This window comes from Clupea harengus, unplaced genomic scaffold (genome assembly GCF_900700415.2).
Source record: "Clupea harengus unplaced genomic scaffold, Ch_v2.0.2, whole genome shotgun sequence".
NCBI lineage: Eukaryota > Metazoa > Chordata > Actinopteri > Clupeiformes > Clupeidae > Clupea > Clupea harengus.
The window spans coordinates 65,920-86,049 of record NW_024879715.1 but is presented as its reverse complement, the minus strand read 5'-3'; the positions used below and the strand labels follow the sequence as shown (position 1 = coordinate 86,049).

The window sequence follows — 20,130 nt, the reverse complement described above, 5'->3', positions numbered from 1 at the left end:
AACACGTCTCCCTCGCTCATCTCCAGCTCCAGGTAGAGCACTGATCACTCAACATACTCCCTGATTTTGCACCAGGATCCTGACATATAACATCCATCAACTAGTGGATAAAAGGTCAAAATAAACTGGATGTTTTCCAGTATAATTTTGCAGTAATTGGTGGAAGCTTCTACGCGATTCTCTTCTCACTAACAGACTGATGTTTTACAAAGTAATGCTAACTGTAGTTATGAATAAGTTAACTTAACTGTGGCCAAAGTCTCTGAAACATTTTTGCTGTAAATGTTGCCAAACATTTGGTTTCATTCCACTTTGTCCAACATATAATGGGTTAAATTTAGGCTTTTGTGATTAGATGGCTTTCTTCATGTTGGAACACATTTGTGTTGCAATATGATAGTGACAAACATAACTCAGCATAATGCAGCTTTGGTCAGCAGATTACCGCTTGAAACTTGGCTTCATCAAAATGTACAGATGTACAAAAGTGCTCAATTTGCACTTGAAATGTTTTTGATATTTTTAATTTTCAAGACCTCGTCTGAAGTGTTTCTCAGAGCATGTATTTTTCACTGTGCAGTTTTTGGTTTGGTATATTGGGTCATAATCCTCCTCTGTATATATCTGGGTTACAGGACATCATACAAAACAATGAATAAATGACACCATCATATTTAAGATGAGGCAAATATGGTTCCACAGTCATTTTGCACCCATTTAGACAGCAAATTACCCCCACTATGGTGCTACCTAACATATCTTTTGCTGCAGATTATACTTTCGGTTTCCAACTCTAACCCCACAGAACAACTTCTGCCAGAGAACAGATGACGTTTGTACTGTTCTAAAATGGCATTGGGTGTCACTCTCCTTTCCAGAAATTCTAATTGGTGGTATGTCACTTATTCATTCTGAGCGCTGTCGTTGTATGACAGTTGCTTCACGGAGTTCCAACGAGCAGTAACATCCAGTTAGGAGGAGAAAAAAATACATTATCACTCTTTATTGTTTACATCTCATGAAGACAAACATGATGATCGCTACGCTTCTGGCAGTCCTAGGTTCTTTCCATGTTGCCTCAGGAGGTTAGTTTGCTCTTTTTATTTCATAAAGCTCTCGTGTGGGCTTTTGTTTGTTGTCCCTTTGTGTCGTTGAGATTTGGCAGAGGGTTCATAATCTATTGGAAGATTAAAAACTGTGTGAAGATTTCAGCTTGCTTGACCTGAAAGTCACCCGTGTGAACCCCATGAAGAGTTTGATAGTTGCAGATGTAATTCTGTTTGGTTAAATGTGACGTATCGGTAGGCTGTTAAGCTTTCTGGTGTTTGCGCATCTTGTATTAATGTAACTCTTTAAGAGTATTTTACACACCAGGGATTTGGTCTACCCATGGCAATGTGTTGGTTATGTTAGAACTTTATCGGTTATTATCGCTAAAATGCCTGAGGTTATGCTAATGCAGTTAAGGCTTAGGAGTAAAGAGTTATGACATTATCTGAATTGTCATCGTGCTAACCTGTAACCTTAATTAGTTTCACTATTCTATACCGTTTGATTGCCATACATAATTGCACTGTGTGTCAAAGTGAAAGATATCCTGCAGTTTCGTTTTATTTTACAAACCTGTGTACAGAAGTTCTACCTAGAGACTGATGACAATGGGCCTAGTAGGCGTGTCTCTTTTGGAGACATTAATAGTGTTTCCAGATATCAAAAAATTAACAATAATAATAATAGCAACAACCAAAACAAGAATAATAATTTATAAAATATTTTAGCCAGAAATGTGACTGCGGGGCAAGCCCAATTGCAGACATGTAAAGTGCATACTTTATGTCTTGTCTCTATTCTATTTAACTTACAAATCCAGATAATGAATGCATTGATAGCACTGATCACAATTCGCTAATCAGTTAACTCATGAATTAATGCATTGAATTAACTGTTGCAGTATTCAGTATTACAGGTTTGCTTAATGATTATTAAGTGTGCAAATGAGCACTGCAAATTGCTTTTAATACATAAATGTTTAATCTTAAAAATATATAAATTATAATGGATTTTTTTCAAACCATCCAACTAATGGATTAATTAAATTAAACATAATCGACAGATTGAGCTAAAACATCAAAATATCAGATACCAAAATAGTTATTTGCAGACCTGATGTTATTTGCTGCCCCATGTGTTCTGCACATAATGATAGGTAGAAGTGATGGATTATTTTTTATCTTCTGAATGCCTTAGTTGATATTGTCCACTAGTAGGAAGCTCAGAAGTTCACTGTCCAACATCACAAAACACTCAGAAGTTGTAGAGCAAACAAAGGAAAACTGAGTAATCACGCAAACTAGGAAAACAAAGCACGTAAACACGGGAGCTAGGCAGAGAACGTGGAGAGATAGAGTGACCTGTAAATCAGGGAAAGAGACGGGAATGATCGCAGGAAGTGGAATAGTCCGGAACTGGAATCTTCTGGAATTAGCCCTTTTGAAAAACGAGGCCAGACAGGGAAGTGAGTGGAGTGAGGAGTTTATATAGTGGAGAGAGTGACAGCAGGTGCAGTTAATCAGGTGATCAGGGGACTGAGAAGGTGACTGAGGCAGGTGAGTTGAACCAGGAGTGGGCGTGGCAGGAGCAGGGCGTGGCAGGAGCAGGGCTCAGCGCTGGCGTGACAGAGGGATTGATAGTGTTGGATTTACGCCACATTAAGCGCTTTGACAGTTTGGCCAAAATGCTCTATTTTGGTATCACCTGACCATAAAAATGTTTCTCGTATCTTAAGCAACTTCCATGAATACTTGAATGTGGATCTCAATGCCTTCTTTAGTCACCCTCCCATAGAGCCCAGTGTTCTGTAGAGCTCTTTAGGGTGTTGACTCCTACACCTGCACTCCAACTCCTGCCACTGAACTTTGACCTTTTTCAGGCTGATGACTGGACTTTGGTGGCATCTCTCACCAGTCAATGTCTTCCTTGAATGCTTAGTTTGGGGGGACAGCCTTTTCTACAGTGTAGATGGTGTGATGCAACCTTCTTCTTAAGGATCCAGTAGTGCTCAATTGGACATCTAAACATTTAGATATTTTCTTGGAGTCTTTTCCCCACAAACTTGCTTATGACCCTTATACAGTGATTATAGTGATCTCTACTTTAACCACTCATAGGTAGTACATAATTATGATCAGTTAACAGGGTTTTTCCTGGGTCAAAATGGGTCTTCGGTGCTCAAAAAAAAACACACAGTCTGTGTTACCATGTCACCTTATTAGCTTACATTTTACCATTTCATAAATAATGGAGGATATGCTTGAGGAAATCATTTTGCTTCCACTTTAGATTAAAATAGATAGGCTAATACATTGACAATAGTCCAAGCCCCATGGTGCTATCATGTATGGTTCAAAGATTATCAAGGTTTACCTCTTTACATATATAAGCAAACTACTGAAATGTATATCAATAGAATCTAGAACTAACCAGTGGTCAGAAATGGAACACACAAATTATGAAATTCAAGTTTATCTATTATTACTATTCATTTTTATTATACAAACCTACATACCATTCTTTTGTTTTTATTATTAAAACTGTCCACAAATATGTTTAATAGTGTGTTTAACTTCTATTGGCCCACCAATGGAGACTGCGTTGGAAATCAAACTTTTGTCAGCATTTTGAGTGGAAATTTCATTTGCATTTGTACAGGTGTATTCGTGCACGTCGGGCTGGCCCTCGCCAGCGGAACGACAGTTTACACCGCACCGGTTTATCAATGATAATATTATATTATTATATTCGAGATGCCAACACAAATCTATCCGCTCTCCTCAGAAACGAGCTGAGCTTTCATTGATAAACCAATGCGGTTGTCTGCCTCTCCCGAGGCCCTGCGGTCTACTGGTACTCGAACGGGTAGACAAATCAAATAATAGCCTACACCTGTGTAGGACCTCAACATAGCAGATATTGTAATACATTGAAAGCCACGAATACTGAAAATGGAATGTTATGCTCAAAATCACCACCGACTGATGAAGTCAGGATGCAAGTTGAGTGATTGGCAGCTGGCCGCTCTGTCCATTCGCGCACCTCACAGTTACGTATTGTTCAGACAAGAAGCCACGCTTATCAACTCGATTACTATTGATCAAAACAGAACGAGGTTTCGGCTGTAGCCCATACTTGAAACATACTATTGAGAACATATTCGCTGACATGCATTGCACGCGTGATGAATTGCGGCTTAATGGTGTTTTAATCCCTCACCGTCGACTTCAAGGCAGCAGCTGCCTGAGACAATCATTGAACAGAGGCTGCTCCTAGCTTGCCAGTTTAGAGAAGACGTTGGTTTGAATTTGAGCAAGCAGCTAGCTAGCAGTTGCCGACATTATCTTAAAAAAAGACTTTGATAGTAGGCTTAGTGTTTTAGTGTGTGTGTGTACCTATGTGTGGTGGTTAGAATAATATTAATGCCATATACAATAACTCACTTATGAGAGCTATCCAAAGACTGGTGGCTGCCTTAATGTACTTTATTTAGCAGTAGATTCATGCTAGCATTGCGCGAAATAATTAGACAGCTAACATTAATCAGTGGTGTTAACATAAAGTGAGTTATTGTATATGGCATTAATATTATTCTAAAACACCTTCACTAGTTGTTTTAACCAGATTTTAACCAGATTTAACCAGATAAGCAGGTTGAAAACAACATTTTTGAAGTAAAGTGCCTTGGTTTAAAACAGCTAAAAGCTAGCTACATTAAGTTGCTTGCTCAAATCTCAAATTCAAACCAACGTCTTCTCTAAACTGGCAAGCTTGGAGCAGGCAGCCTCTGTTCAATGATTGGCTCAGGGGTGGGAGGCGGTATGCGCCTTCCAGGCAGCTGCTGCCTTGAAGTCGACAGTGAGGGCTCAAAACACCATTAAGCTGAATTGCGCCATGAATGACAGCTTTTTTTATAAAAAAAAATTTTATCGCAGACTTTTTTTTTTGCCTTAGGCGCTCGGGATTTGTTGTAGGCGCTCGGGAAAACGGCTTAGGCGCGCGCCCAAATTTTCTCTATGCAGGAAAAACCCTGGTTAAGTGGTACCTCTGTATCATTTTTGAATAACTTGCCATCTGGAACGCACAAGCACAGGGAGTTGAATACTAATTCAAGTAGTTTATTTATTTACTTTCAATGTTAGCAGACAAATAACTAATTTTGCCTTTGGAAGAGCATGTTTGAAATGTTTGCAATAAAAATACTGATTGAAAAAATATATATACAGTAAGTATCTTTTGTAATTGTGATGATGACTTTCAGGGGGGTTGAACACTTTTGCAAGGCACTGTAATATGGTACAAGTTGTAGGTAATGTACGAATATGATTTCACAGGTTTCACAAGTAAATTGTCTCACAATAGACCCTTTTTCTCTTGCAGTGATCCACACTCATCAGTATTTCTATACTGCCACGTCTGGCATCCCAAACTTCCCAGAGTTTATAACTGTTGGTGTTGTGGATGGCCAACAGATTAACCACTATGACAGCTTCACAAAGAGAATGGCCCCAAAAGCAGAGTGGGTCGCTGCTGCAGTAGACTCTGATTTCTGGAACAGAAACACTGAATTGGCTGTTGGAGCTGAGGCAGTATTTAAAAACAACATAGCTGTTGCCAAATCCCGCTTCAACCAGACTGAAGGTAAATTTTCATCACATTATTTCTGCTCTGCTCTCCCGTCTTTCAAAGATAATTGAGTCAACAGAGAGTTAGGAGTCAGCCAGAGTGTGACCTGACCAAGAGAGGTGTACTACAACATGCAATGCATAAGTCTGGTAAAACAAAGCAGTCAGTCTTTCAATACTGATGTAAATATGTAAGATATACTCTGGAGTTGTAAGAAATTCCCATTATTGTTGTTGTGGGTAAATAGCAAACCACTTAAAAGTTATTGGATAATCAAGATGAAAACCATATTTCATATCAGTCACTAATAAGGTTCAAACACAAGACATGCACAGAACAAACAGAGGCACAAACACTATGATGTGAGCTTCCAGAGATTTGAGAGGTAAATGTTTATTATTTACAAACACAAGGAAAACACCTTCACAGAAATTCTTTTCATAGGAACAAATGGCATTCTTTCTTTTCCATTCATTGCTGCATTAATTGGATCCATAACATTATTTGTTAATACATTGGACATATACCATTTATTATTTTAAATTGTTCTATTCATCAAATTTTATATTCATCAAAGAATCATCAGTTTCCTGCAATTACAGCTTTGCGTACCTTTGGGCATTTTGACTGCCAGTTTCAGGTGCAACAGGCTTGTAGACTTCACTATGGCCTTCAGATGAAGCTCTTCTCTCAACAGTAGGATTCAAATTTAGTTCTTCACAGACAGTACTGCTTCCTCACAAAATTAATTCTGCCGAGCTTGAAAGCTACTATCGGATAGATTTGTAGCTGTATGAAGAAATTTGCACCACAAGCTCTGAGTATAGGGGAGGATATGAAATTGTAACATACAGTCTGGACCATATTATTCCTGCTCATTATAAATGTTTGGCCATTACATTACAGGAAATGGCATGAAGCACTCCCCAGCACTCTTTCATGCGCACTGCATTTCACACAGGTTATCTTCCTTTAGGCTACCTGGGGTAAGGTGTGTGTTTAAAAAAACTATTTGACGTTAAGTGAGGAAGTTGTGGTGGGAAAGCCCTCCAGTAATACCAACCAAGAATAAAGGGAAGGTAATAGAAGCTGCGATACAAACCCTAGGCACCCTGTAGCCCCCCCAAAGCGAACAGAACTGGTGACAAAACAGCCAGCAACAAACACCAAGAATGGTTTTCCATAAAAATCAGTTTTAACAGCACTGCTGCACACCAACTGATCCATAACAACATCCACACACATACCACAAATCAAATAGTTCTAACTTTCGTGCCACCCCTTGTAGGTTTTCACAAAAAAGAAACACCTGTATTCAACAGTCTCCTGATGTGTGAGCTGCTGCTGCTCTGTGTTGCAGGCTGGGACAAGACTCCAGCAGGTGCTTTGACTCTCAGACACCAGTGATACACGGGCTGATCTGAAATAAGAAAGTCAAACAAAAATATTTTTAGTGATATTCAGGTGATTTGTGGGTGAGCCAGTTAAAATAAAATGTAAACATATTAATCAAATATCACCTAAAGCTTAGTATCAATATTTAAGCAACAATTATTTTAAAGTATTCTAAAACATCATTGGCTGATGCAGCGCATGTTCACCACAGACATGTGAGTGGAGAATGGAGATGGAGACGGTGCAGGGAAAGTTGAGAATTAAAAATAAGGTTCATTGTGCCTTAATGAAGACGTTTCTGCTCAACAGCACCTTGGCCTTACTTCTTAGTGTGGGGCTCAGAGTGAATGTATGTTTGTTTCAGACGGCCTGTGCGTAAAGAAATAGGCTAAGCTCTAAACAACTAGCCTAGAGAAAAGTAAAATACAGGTCAGACCGTATTTGCACACCTCGGAGGGTTTTTCAGCAAGTGCAGCTATTTAGAAAGTATAGACCATCGGTTCCCAAACTGGGGTACGCGTACCCCCAGGGGTACGCAAAGTGGTTCAGGGGGTACGCGGGGAGAAAATTTCCGCGATAACAGAAAACGGACGGAATTCGCAGAATGTACCGTTTGAAACAGAATTGCAACTTTCAGACGGAAACATCATTTTGTGCATCAAAATCGCCCAAATTCCCCTGTATTTTGTCCTGCAAGGCTGTATTTCTTTCTTATAAACATAACAACGATCGCAACGATGAACAAGCATTAATTAGAAAACAAAACCACTGAGAAAATGTCACGTCTGTGCTGAACTCCGCTCCGGCCACGCCCCCCTATTCAACACAGACCTCCGTAGCCTGTTAAATGAATTCGCTCATCTTCCCAATCGCCTGCAAATAATGTTTTTTTAGTCTTCTGTTTTGTTGATGGCTGGCAAACAACAACCTTAGAAGTTTTGGGTCACTTGTGGCACATATTATTCACTCATTTTAAGCCATCAATCTACCTCTGGGTGAACAAAATGAGCCGAAACGGATTAAAACGGAATTAAAGTAAAAGGTGAAAAGGAAAACTTTTTTTTTTCAACGAGGGGGGGGGGGGAGCTGGAGATTAAATGTCTGAAGGGGTACGGGACTGTAAAAAGTTTGGGAACCACTGGTATAGACCAAAGTAAAAAGAGAATAGTGCAACACTGCTTTCTTGTCTTCTCGCAGTTTTCCAAGGCGTCAGTTTCAATTCTCTTTCCTCTACACCAAATCTAAGACAAAGACCCATGAGGCATTCAAAGTCATAATTCTGTCAACACACAAACTGACTCTCCTGAGGTAGCCTACATGCAGCATTGGCCATTTGCTGCATCTCACACACTGAACCCAAGTCTCCTTTGGCCGGCTGTTTAAAAATAGTTCCATACAAGACAGAGCAGAAACACTTGTTCTCATCTGTCTCATCTCAACAGTCGTTTAGGTTTATTTAATGTGACGTTTAATGTAATGCTTGGTTGCCCTCTTTCTCTTTCCTAAACTCAACGGACACTTTTTTCCCTTTCTGCAGCAGCCTTTTCTTTCTCTGCCCTCATGGGAGGGATTTCCAAATGCTGCACCAAAGTAAAGCCCACTGACCTAGTTATGAACCCTACCATTAACATCTCCAGCCAGGGCTTTGAGTAGTCAACACAACACATGTGACAACTTGCTCCTTGGTCAACTTGCCCCACACTCACTAATTCATTAATTAGGGCTCAATATCAAGGCTAATTCACCCTGAGACTGTAGTAAAGCATCAAATCAAACACTAAGACCTCTAATAATAGAAAAGATACAAATGTAAATACCCAAAAAAGTTTTATGACACAAAATGGGGTATGCCACAGGTTTAATTTGGAAGGGAAAGTGGGAAAATTGTGCTAAGCTCAGTGTGGTTGGACCTTGACTAAAGGTGGACAAGATGTTGACTCAGGGAGTTGTGTCAAACAAGGTAGTTATTTCAGTTCTGAGATTGTGACAACGTACCCCATTCTCCCCTACATCATGTAAAGGCAACATGAATAAGGAATAAAACCTAGAATTTAACATCATAACAGAACAGAAGCAGCACATGAAGTAAAGACATGTTATTACATCTCCATACACTGCTTTTGGTTTTTCTGTCTCTCCTGTGCACACACATGCACACACATACTAATGACTAATGACCACACATATGAGAAGGTCATGCACTCATGAAAGCAGATACAAGCTCATGCTGATGGTTACACAACTTCTGGGTGACAGTTGAATGAATATTAGAATGTTGCAGATGATGAAGGTGTGAGGAATCAGAGGTGTGATTCTGATGATTCTAAAATCTTTCTCCCCATCCTACCCTCAGGTGTGCACACGTACCAGACGATGTTAGGCTGTCAGTGGGATGATGAGAGTGAAGCTGTCGATGGATATATTCAGTATGGTTTTGATGGAGAAGACTTTATCACACTGGATCTGAAGAACCTGAGATACATCGCATCAAAGCCACAGGCTCTCATCACACAAAACAAGTGGAACACTAACAGGGGTTTACTTGAGAGTGATAAAGCGTACTACACCAAGGAGTGCATTGACTGGCTGAAGAAGTATCTGAAGTATGGGAGCATCACTCTGGAGAGGACAGGTACAGCAGCACACAACACTGATAACTGCATCTGCTCTACAGTGGGCAGGATTCCAGTCATTATGATGAAACTCATGTCCTCCACCAAGAGATATCATCTTTTCAAACTCCATCAAATGTATTCACTTTATTAATGTACATCAATGTAGTACAGTGTAATGTACTCTATGTTCAGATAGTTATTCCATGTAGACAAACATACCATTCTGTGCCCATTGCTTTCCTGCATTGCAGTCATTTTCATTGTTACTGTTGTGTTGTTAGGATTCTTTTTCATTGTTTCTATCCCCTCTTACTACTCTGCCCTTCCAGTCCGGCCTGAGGTCACCCTCCTCCAAAAAGGCTCGAGAGTGGTGTGCCATTCCACTGGTTTCTATCCTGACGGAGTGATGATCACGTTGAAGAAGGATGGAGTGGACATGCATGAGGACGTGGATATGGGGGAGACGCTGCCCAATGAGGATGGAACCTTCCAGAAGAGAGCCGAGCTTACAGTGTCACCTGAGGAGAGGAAGAAGGGAGAGTTCACCTGTGAGGTGGCCCACAAGAGCAGAGAGCCCATTGTTAAGATCTTGATTGTGGAAGAGGGTAAGAACAAACACCTTAAACACCACTATGGTGATGGACCATTGCCTTGTTACATATTATTGGGGTATTAGTGAAACCTCCAAAAACCTGAAGTAGAATGTCAGTAATGACGGTAATGTTATATGCTTTTTCATGAACCAAACCTATCACTATTGGACATTTTCCCCGTAATTGTACAGATCTGTATTTTTCTCATTTGTGTATAATGCTCATTATATACAACCAGTGAGCCATGATGAGTGATCTGCTCAGGGTAGGAAATTTACATATTTTTTAGGGGGCAATTTTTGCCCCCACTGACTGAAATCCAGGGGCATTTCAAATTAAATTGAGGGCCCTTTTTGAAACTTGTGAAATAACATTTAACTATGTTCAAAATAATAAACATACTTATTTAGGCTTAGAGTATATGGGGATTGTCATCAAAAGGCAATAATAAGACTATTAAGCAGTACTCTACAAATTCAAAGTGTTTTCTTAGATTTTTGGAACAAAAAACAAACAGAAAACATAAATCAGACAATCATATTCAATTGTATTCTTATTTCTTTGTGGTTATTTATTGTTATTATAAAAAAATTTAAACAACTATTAACAATTATAAGTTTGTCTTTCTTTTTATAATAATAACTTATTATATTTATTGGATTTTTTTTGTTACCTTTAATCATGTACCTACCATAGTACAGGAAATACAGATGGTACTAGTTAGCTAGCTTGCAAGCAAGCCTTTGTAGCTAACGCACTATCAGAGCTAGCTAACGTTAGCTAACTAACGTTTAACTAGCTGACGTTTAACTAGCTAAAACTGAAACTAAATAATAAAAAAAATATTATTACTAGTTATCATTCACCGTAGGCGGATTGGCGTGTTGCTTGGCGCCTGGTGATAAACGGCCATGTATTTCTTTATGTTTTCGCTCCCCTTGATGGAGTCAGTGTGCCTGTGCTGGATTGACAACGATTTGGCAACTTGCCTTGAAAAAAATGTGCGTCTTTTTCTCGCCGTCGTCATCCTCCACCCCAAGCCAATCTAGCTTCAATTTTTCGAATGAAAATCGTATATTTTGGAACCTGAGATGGTGACGGACACTGTGTTTGCTGATCCTCATTTCTCCTCACACTCGCAGTCACAGGTCTAATTAAGAAGCGCTCCATTTATAATTTGTGTTAGAATGTTCGGTTCTTCACGCACACGCAACAATCAGTCAAGGCAAAAATCTAAAACATTTTATGGCAACTGGACCGGGTCATATAGGCTACGATGTTTTTGACAAGTTCATTAAATTATTATTAGAGGAAATTATGGGGGCATTTTTTGCCCCTCTCCTAGTGATAGCAGGGGCAAAATTATATTTCTTAGGGGCAGTTTTGCCCTTTGCCCTCGTGTATTTCCGACGCTGGATCTGCTCCTGTTCACCCACTCATTGCTCTGTTTGTCACTGTAGTGGCGAGGCTGCAAATCTGCACCACTGTAGTTCATACATCATACTTCCAGTAACACCACTAATGGTGCACTGCAGCGTATATAATGTCAAAACTAGTCTCAAACATTTCATAATGGGTTCAGTTCAAAATCTTCAAGACCTATGCTAACAAATTTAGAGAAAGGTGTGAATGTAGTAGAGGAAAAAGATAATGTAGGTAAACAAACTAAATAAATTATATCGATGATAGAAACTACCAAGCAACTATTCTTCCAGCTGCTGTAATGAGCTGTAGATCCAGCCATAAGTTGTAGCGACGCTTCCAGAAACACAAAATCATTGGCAGTTGTAGCCATTGTTATAAAGCAACACATTGGGGAAACATTCTCCATGATAAGGAGGCACAGAACCCATCAGAGCATTGATCTGCTTCTGTCAGTTATACCGATTACACATTAAGCCAAGTTTCAGAATAACCCCAGCAAAATGGCATGTTCGGCTTTTAAAAGTGAATGCATATAAATGTATTTACACTTTTGACTCATGTGTAGGCTATAGGATCAAATACATCTTGTAGTGCTCTAAAATCAGTGTTTTTCTACTCTGAGGTCTTCATGTTGGATTCAGTGTTTTGTACAGAGAAGGGAGATATACTTGTTGACTAATTTCATTTAACAGGTCTGTGCACCATCCCAGACTCACTGTAGGATGATCAGGGTCATGTGTGCATTTAAAGCTGTTGCGGAGGCGATTAACAGTGACCTTTTTGTTCTGTAGGCAGTAACCTTGTACCCAATAACCTTGGCATCATCATTGGCTGTGTCATCGCTGCTGTTGTTGTGATCGGTGGGGTTGTTGCGGTTGTCTTTTTCATGATGAAGAAGAAGGAAGGTGAGAGTAACCTCTTTCATGCAATTTCAGTGTTTTTGATCAAGTAAAACTGTTTTCAGCCTTGATGATGCATCAGCATAATAAACATTCTCTTGTATCTTTACAGACTACAAGAAGGCCGAGCGTGAGTACCTCTTGCAGCTATACACCTGATATGATAGTTAACTTGAAATACTCACACTTCTAGATAACTCAATTATTTGATATTTGATATTTTACTGGTATCTTGGTCATCAATCTTTTAGCATCCATTATACATTTGTTTCTTTGTAATCTTGTCAAACCACTAACATGCATTTACTTGATGGCAAGGCATACAGAAAGTATTTTATCAATTTCTAAACAAAATAAAAATTACTTACAAAACAATATACAAGCTTTAAATGTTGATGCTATATACGAGTGTTATAGTTAATATTGTGATTCATGTTTTTGTTTTATGTGCGCTTTGACCTTCTCACAGAGTCCGATTCCGGTTCTGATACCTCTGACCCCAAGGTACGGTTCATACTTCAGTTTAGACCAGGGGTTCACAAACTTTTGCAAGCCTATGCTTCCCAAATTGAAAGTAATGATTTTGGATGATCTGTTATGAGTGAATGTGTTGGTGTTGTGCTTATGTTGTAAGAATGTGATATGAATAAATACATAAAAAAGGCAAGAGTCTAGTACTCAGTCGACTACGGGCGATTGCAATACTAACACCTTAGTGGCAATGCGAGGCACAAACCAGAGCAGGTGGATTAACAGAGATAACAATTAGATCAGAAACAAGAGATGAAATATCTTTTTATGTTTATTGCGAATACGAAACCAGTGTTGGGGATCTCAAGGCTGAGCTCAGTAGGAAGAGAAAAGAGCTGGAATGATGGAAGATAAAGATGTAGGCTAGGCTACTGCAGACAGAAACTATAGGAGATGAAAATAGCCTTTTTAAAGGCTGCTTAAAGTGTACTGCAGTAGCAGTGTTGTAAGGCTACGGTTATGTTTGGAATATATATATATATTATATATATCATAACTATCAGTTTTCATTGGCCTGGGTGAAGACAAAGGTGTCTGTGATTTGTTGGTGCAACTGTAATCCAGGTTAGGGCTAAACGATTTGGGAAAATAATCTAATTGCGATTTTTTTGTCCCCCAATATTGCGATTGCGATTTATTATGCGATTTTTTTTATTTTATCCTAATTTTTTCCCCAACAAATCGTAATGAATGATTTAAATATGACCAACACAATATTAGATACATTTAGTGTAAAATATTATTTCCCACATTTTACATTTTTATTTAACTGCTCATTACAGAATCAAGAACAACAAATCGGTGGCTTTGCCACTATGCATTTAAGTAATTTAAACAAAGTCATTGTAGAATAAACACAAGGCATGCACTTTTTAAACACTGTGTGCAAAATGTACCATTTTTTATTTTAATTTTTTTAGACCACGTTTTTTATCGCGAACGTTGCGGTTAGAAAATCGCGTTCTATCATATCGCGATTAAAACGCAAATGCAATTAATCGTTCAGCCCTAATCCAGGTCCCTTGCATTTTGTGGGTGAAAGGTCCAGGGCCCCACTTGCAAGTTTGAGAACCACTGGTTTAGACCATTTAGTCTATGACCATATATATGTTCTGACTCAGTTTTCTAAAGACAAGCAGATATGAGTGTTTGTGTTCCCTCTGTGTCACCAGTTGTGTACTCACAAGCAGTCATCATTTTGTGCTGATTAAGTTTGTTAGTCTGATATCTATTGTGTCAATTCTCTCCAGGGAGGAGCTGAGCGTGTTGAGTGCTGATCATGAAGATTGAGGAACGATGAAGAATCGTGCAAATCAACAGATTGATTTTCTTAAATAGTGTGATTTATCCATAATGTTCAGATTTCAGCTTTATTTTCTTTATTCTGGTGTTCAGCAATAACTCATCCTTTTCAATTCTGCTGTATAGATTGTAGAACATGTTTAGTGGCTGGTAAATCTACACAATTTACAAAATCTGGAAAGATTCTTCCACCAGAAATCAAATCTAAATATCACATCTAGCATCTTAGTGGAGCCACTGATTGAAATATAATGATAAAAGGTATTGTGCTTTCTTTAAATTAATTGTGATGGTTTGCAGTTTCAGCCTCTTAAATGGGTGGTGGGAAGTGGGGAAATTATTGATACTTTACTATAGGAAGGAATAGTGATCCACCATGCAAAAAGTATTTTTTATTGTCCTGTGAGCAGCTCAATATGATTCAATAAACAGGTAATTACAGACAAGGTTATAAATTCAAAATTGTGTACAAAGTTGAAGTGGTGGACAATGTAAATGAATTGTAATGGACTGCTTTAAAAATAAATAAAGTCTACCAAATTGGAAGATTTCTTGTCTTGTCTGTGTTGAATGTAGTGTAAAGAAAAGTAACAGCACCTCCGTGGTAGTTTGGACAAATAGAGTTCCCATCTAAGAATGAGCAGTTTGGTTGTATGTGAAAGAATCTGCTGTTCTTTGGCCCGTTCTTGGTTCAAGTTAGCTTGTTCAAAGTAAGAGACTTGTAGAAGACGGCTTAGCGAAAGAATTGATAGAAATTTATATGAATTCTTACAAATTCAGCCCTTAACACATTCGATTTTTTTTATACAGTGCTCACATCTCATTCACACATTTTCTACCTAAAGTTGCAAAAGTATGTTATGGTTTTGATCCTCTGTAGTGTATGATTATTTTATTGTCACTTCTTATTAACTACACTAACCAAGATCTCATAGAAATTAATATACAAGCATACATACATGAAATTGTCACAGTCCGGCCTGATACACGCCCTCCCTAGTCAATGATCTGGCATGTCAGCGCAGTTCTGTGTGCTCCGTGCCAGGTTTTCCTTCTGCCCTGTCTCCTGGCTGACTGACAAGCAAGGCATCCAATCACTGGTGCCTGCTCTACCACACCTGACTCCACTCTTCTCGTCAGCCACAGTTTTTAAACCACACCAGGGCTGACAGTCATTGCCAGAATATCGTGTCAGTTTCTGGATTTGCTGTTTTGGACTTTTGCCTAGCATTCAGGAAACCTTTACTCTGTCTTGCCTATCTGTTGCCAACCTTTTTCTGTTCAATCATGTGAGTCAAAAAAACACCTAAACCGTCTATCTGCTCCTGAGTCTGCTACTGTAGCGCCCCTGTACTCAACTGGGAGCGGAACAATCTATGACCTCTATCACTAGGATAGAGGTGCTCCGGGTTCTAGAAGTTATATTGGGTTTAGGCTAGTTCTAGGCTCGGCATTGGAGGGGGGAGAAAACTGACAATAAGACAAGCAGTTAAAGTTATAGTAAATACAATAGTTTTAATAAATATAATGATTCAATAATAATAATACTGATAATAACAATAACACAATAATACAAATATCCCAAAAGAAAAGAGAGCTCTATTAATGTATCAAATAAAAACAATTAAAAAGTCCAAACAAAACAAATAGTCTCTGTGTGTAATGGTGTATGGTGAAATCAGTGTATGTGTCCTAGCCTGGTTCCAGTCCGGATCCTCAGTGTCAGGTCAATCTGGGGTAGTTCGCCATCCAACGTTCCAAGTATACAAAAAAACAATCGGGGATCCAATGAAAGATAAAAAAAATTAAAAATAGTGTAAGTAAAGTAATTAAAAAAATAAATATTAATTAAGGGAAAATCGATTTAAAAGTAAAAAGAGGGTTTCATTAAGGAGCAGAAATCAAACAGGGTGCATCAAAGGTATCAAGAAAAGTATTAATAAAAGAAAAACAAAAGATCTCCTAGGAGACGGTCACGTGAAAATCTTCACGCAACGTATTGACCCACTGATTTAGGTGGGTTACACTAGCTTTTATCTGGCCTCAACGGCCCTGACAGAAATACTATCAACACGAGTTAGCTTTTCTCAAACATACTGAGAGGTAACTGCATGAGACAGGTTTATGGCCAAATGACAAAATTCACTGTGTGGTGTTCCTTTTACTGGCTTGCTCAACTGAGACAAAGGGATGGCCTGAAGATGCTTCTACAGAGGTTAAATACCAAACTATATTTAATTGTCAGTTGTAAACATCACTTTATATACAGAGAGTAATGTAATTTACTGTTGACCACCTCTCCAGAGTGAGCATCTTATCAGCCCTGGTCACATGCAGAGCTGTTCTCAATGCCTGTTGACAACATGTGGCTAGTGATGTCCCGTTATCATCCTCACTCTGCAGACCTTTAAGAGTAGGCCTATCCTGATGAATAAACAACAGCACAATTCTAAGAATACTACATGTCCACTTCTAGATTTAAGTTAAAATTATTAAAAGACATTAAATACTTGAAGTGTACTGTAGATGGGTTAATAAATACAGTGGGGAAAATAAGTATTTGAACCCCTGCCGATTTCGCAAGTTTGGCCACTTGCAAAGAAATGTGTGATCTACAATTGGAATGGTAGGTGTATTTTAACAGTGAGAAATATAATATCAACAAACAAATCCAGAAAACTGCATTTTATAACATTTATGACTTTATTTGTATTTGATGCAGAAAATAAGTATTTGAACCCCTCGCCAACTACACCTCCAACAGACACATGTTAGCTTGCTAGCAAGCTTTTATCAGGCAAACTGGGTGTTTGGTGTGTTTTGCTTGCCTTTTAGCAAGTTAGCTTGCTAGTTTTAGACCCAAACTCCTACTGTTGCTTGAAATGATCGGTTTTCAGATTCTGGCTTAAAAGGCCTGGAGGACAGGACGAGCCAGACAACTGGAAGGACGAACCAGCCAGCACAGGAGAATGGCACGACAACTCCTGTGGGAAAACATACAGATTTGTGTGTGAGACACTTGCCCCTGAATGAGACTCACCATGTGTTTGAGAAGTGAGAAGTGTTTGCATTTCACTTCCATTGTATTTTGCTATGTGTAGTGCTACAGTTTTTGCAAATGGGCTTTGCCACATATTGCAAAATAGATACTTGGATTTCCCTTTTATGTAAAACTGTCGTGTACCTGCTGCTGAACTGATGGAGCAAGCCCTTAACAAACTTCATATGTACTAAGATGATGACTTTGAGAAGGCTCTCTGAAGTAGGTAGACTTACAATTTGACACGTTTTTGCTGTAAGAGACTAATGTAGTTTTAGAACTCACTTTGACTTCACGAGCTATGGAATGGCCCAGCCTCTTGCCTGGGCTGCTAAGACATGCTTATACTATATGAGGGCCTATGTTTGCAGAGCATGTGCCAACAACTACATTTAAAGATGATTCTTTTCCCAAAATATCTCAGACCTGATTAGTTATATTTTAAATTAAAATATCTTAAGATTCAGCTCTATATATGATGATGGTGTGTAGAAGAAATGTCTTTGCAATGGCATGAGGTGACCTCGGAGTTCCACTTGTTTTTTTCTCAATATGGATACATGCTGCCATCTAGTGTTAATAAAAAGAACTACCTTAACCAAATGTCTTCAGTTATTATGGACTAATGTAAACAGCACAAATGGTTTCTACATCCACATTTGCCAGGTTCATCTCCATTTCTGTTGAAGAGGCTGAGCTCTCAAAGTCACTAAGGTGATATCTCCAGTTCCCATTCCAAAGCTTTGTGAACTGACAGAGTAAAGATCCTATAGACATACTGTATGTGCAGAAGCTGCATGATTGAGCAATAAGGTTCAGAAGAAAAAAAGGTGTGAATAAAGCGCTGATGTGGTGAGACGTAGGCAGGGTTTCAGTCCCCTCTTAACTTCCTGTAGTCTGTAGAGGTCTTACTCAGTGTGTGATCGCTAAGCTAACATGTCTCTCATTAGTGCACATTAATCATTATTATTCTGGTGTCAGAATGGACCGTGTCAGGAAGGACTCCTCCGCTGATTATTCTCCTAATACGATGTGCTGTAAGTAACATCAGATTTTACTCTTGCAATTAAACATGGTACAAATACTGTTCTTAGGCTGTATCTGTTATATGTCATATATTTTCGTCATATTTGTTACTGTATTTCAGCTGTAGGAAGCTGATTCATTAGTTGAGGTAATGATGTAGTTATTAATTTAATAATTGATGAGTTTTATTTCACACAGTGTCTAGCTCCAGGCTCCCTGAGGCCACAGATCCTCCGTGTGCCGGTGGCGGAGAAGGAGAAGTTTCCAAGTCCAGAAGGGTTACTCTGGCTCTTGGTATCGGCCTCGGCCTGCTTTTCACCCTTAAGGCTCTTGCTGCAGTGATACACCTCTGTGAGTTTTAAATTCAAATTCACTTGCCTTATTCACATGACAAATAGAACACTTGCATTGCCAAAGCAGTCATTATATACAAAGAACAACAAATCAAAACATAAACATAGATACAGAGGTAGGGAAGGCACAGGTGATTCGTTTAATAGAAGTATAATCGTTTTCTGCTCACACTTTATTTCATGGTACATTATGGTAATTATCTAGTACTTATATCTGAGCTCCTCTTAGTGCTTGTACACATTTTGGTCACAATGTGTTTGGGTGGTTTCCTACAGACAGTCTACAAAGGCTCGGATTAGAAACAAAGATTCTGCTGAAACTCTTTTAACGACAGTTTATGATTAAGGGGTTGGGTTTGGTTAAGGAGATGTTCAGTGAACAATTAGAAAGATTTAACTTGAATTTCAACAAACCATCTGTGAAGTCTCTTGAGGCGGACTGTACAAACCCAGTGGTGTGAATATCTCTGCCTGTTCAGCTCAGAGCTGTTTATTTCCGCTCCGGTCGATCTTATCTTGCACCTGTGCCTGGCATACTTCCTCACCTCAGTTCTTTTTCACATTACAGGAAGCGTTTAAATAAATGGCGAAAGAGATATGAAATACATCTTCATATGTAATGTAATGATCCGTAATTAATACAACATTTCTGAATGAAAAGAATTCTGAATTCTGAATATGCCTGTGCCTTTATGACGTATAATGCATGGATTTCCTGTATGGTATAGTGTAACACACGCATGATTCTGACCCCTAAATGATTGCATTGTATGCATACTTTGGTAGATACCAATGAACAAGCAAAGCTTCATCTGATGGAAAAACTGCACAGGAATCTGTCAGCAACCTTGAATACCACCGGTGAGTTTGCTAGACACTACTGCTTTTCCTGTCTTTTGTGTATTATTATTTGGATGACAGTGACCTTGTATAACATGCCGTAAAGATAGAAGGTGAACTGAACTGAAAGTTTTGTCCGCTTCTGCAATGTCACACTCTCCAACTGCCATGGTCTTTTTGATAGACTTAATTGCAGGGGTAGAGGACCTACTTGTCAAGCACAAACATTTGTTGACCCTCCAGATGTCTTTTGATGGTAAGTTACAAATAACATTCCACCTTGAACTTTCCTTGAATTTTACCAAACCATCTGTGAAGTCTCTTGAGGCGGACTGTACAAACCCAGTGGTGTGAGTTTCTCTGCCTGTTCACCTCAAAGCTATTTATTTTCGCCCTGGTTGATCTTATCTTGCCCCCGTGTCTGGCATACATCCT

General features: G+C 38.9%; 1 protein-coding gene across 1 annotated transcript; it reads left to right on the top strand.

The window, feature by feature from the left end:
- The first annotated feature begins 930 nt into the window (after positions 1 to 930).
- Positions 931 to 14,982, top strand: LOC122129972 (H-2 class I histocompatibility antigen, Q9 alpha chain-like). Its single transcript, XM_042704713.1, has 8 exons — positions 931 to 1,085; positions 5,431 to 5,691; positions 9,425 to 9,703; positions 10,016 to 10,291; positions 12,496 to 12,609; positions 12,716 to 12,733; positions 13,073 to 13,107; positions 14,385 to 14,982. The coding sequence occupies exons 1-8, from the start codon at positions 1,019 to 1,021 to the stop codon at positions 14,409 to 14,411; spliced, it is 1,077 nt and encodes a 358-aa protein (XP_042560647.1). The 5' UTR covers positions 931 to 1,018; the 3' UTR covers positions 14,412 to 14,982.
- Positions 14,983 to 20,130: the final 5,148 nt, after the last annotated feature.

Bases quoted from the DNA above. Each gene is read 5' to 3' on its own strand.
- LOC122129972 (XM_042704713.1), top strand. From the start codon at position 1,019: ATGAAGACAAACATGATGATCGCTACGCTTCTGGCAGTCCTAGGTTCT. The intron at 5,692-9,424 runs GTAAATTTTCAT...TCCTACCCTCAG, and splicing joins CCGCTTCAACCAGACTGAAG to GTGTGCACACGTACCAGACG. The intron at 13,108-14,384 runs GTACGGTTCATA...AATTCTCTCCAG, and splicing joins CTGATACCTCTGACCCCAAG to GGAGGAGCTGAGCGTGTTGA.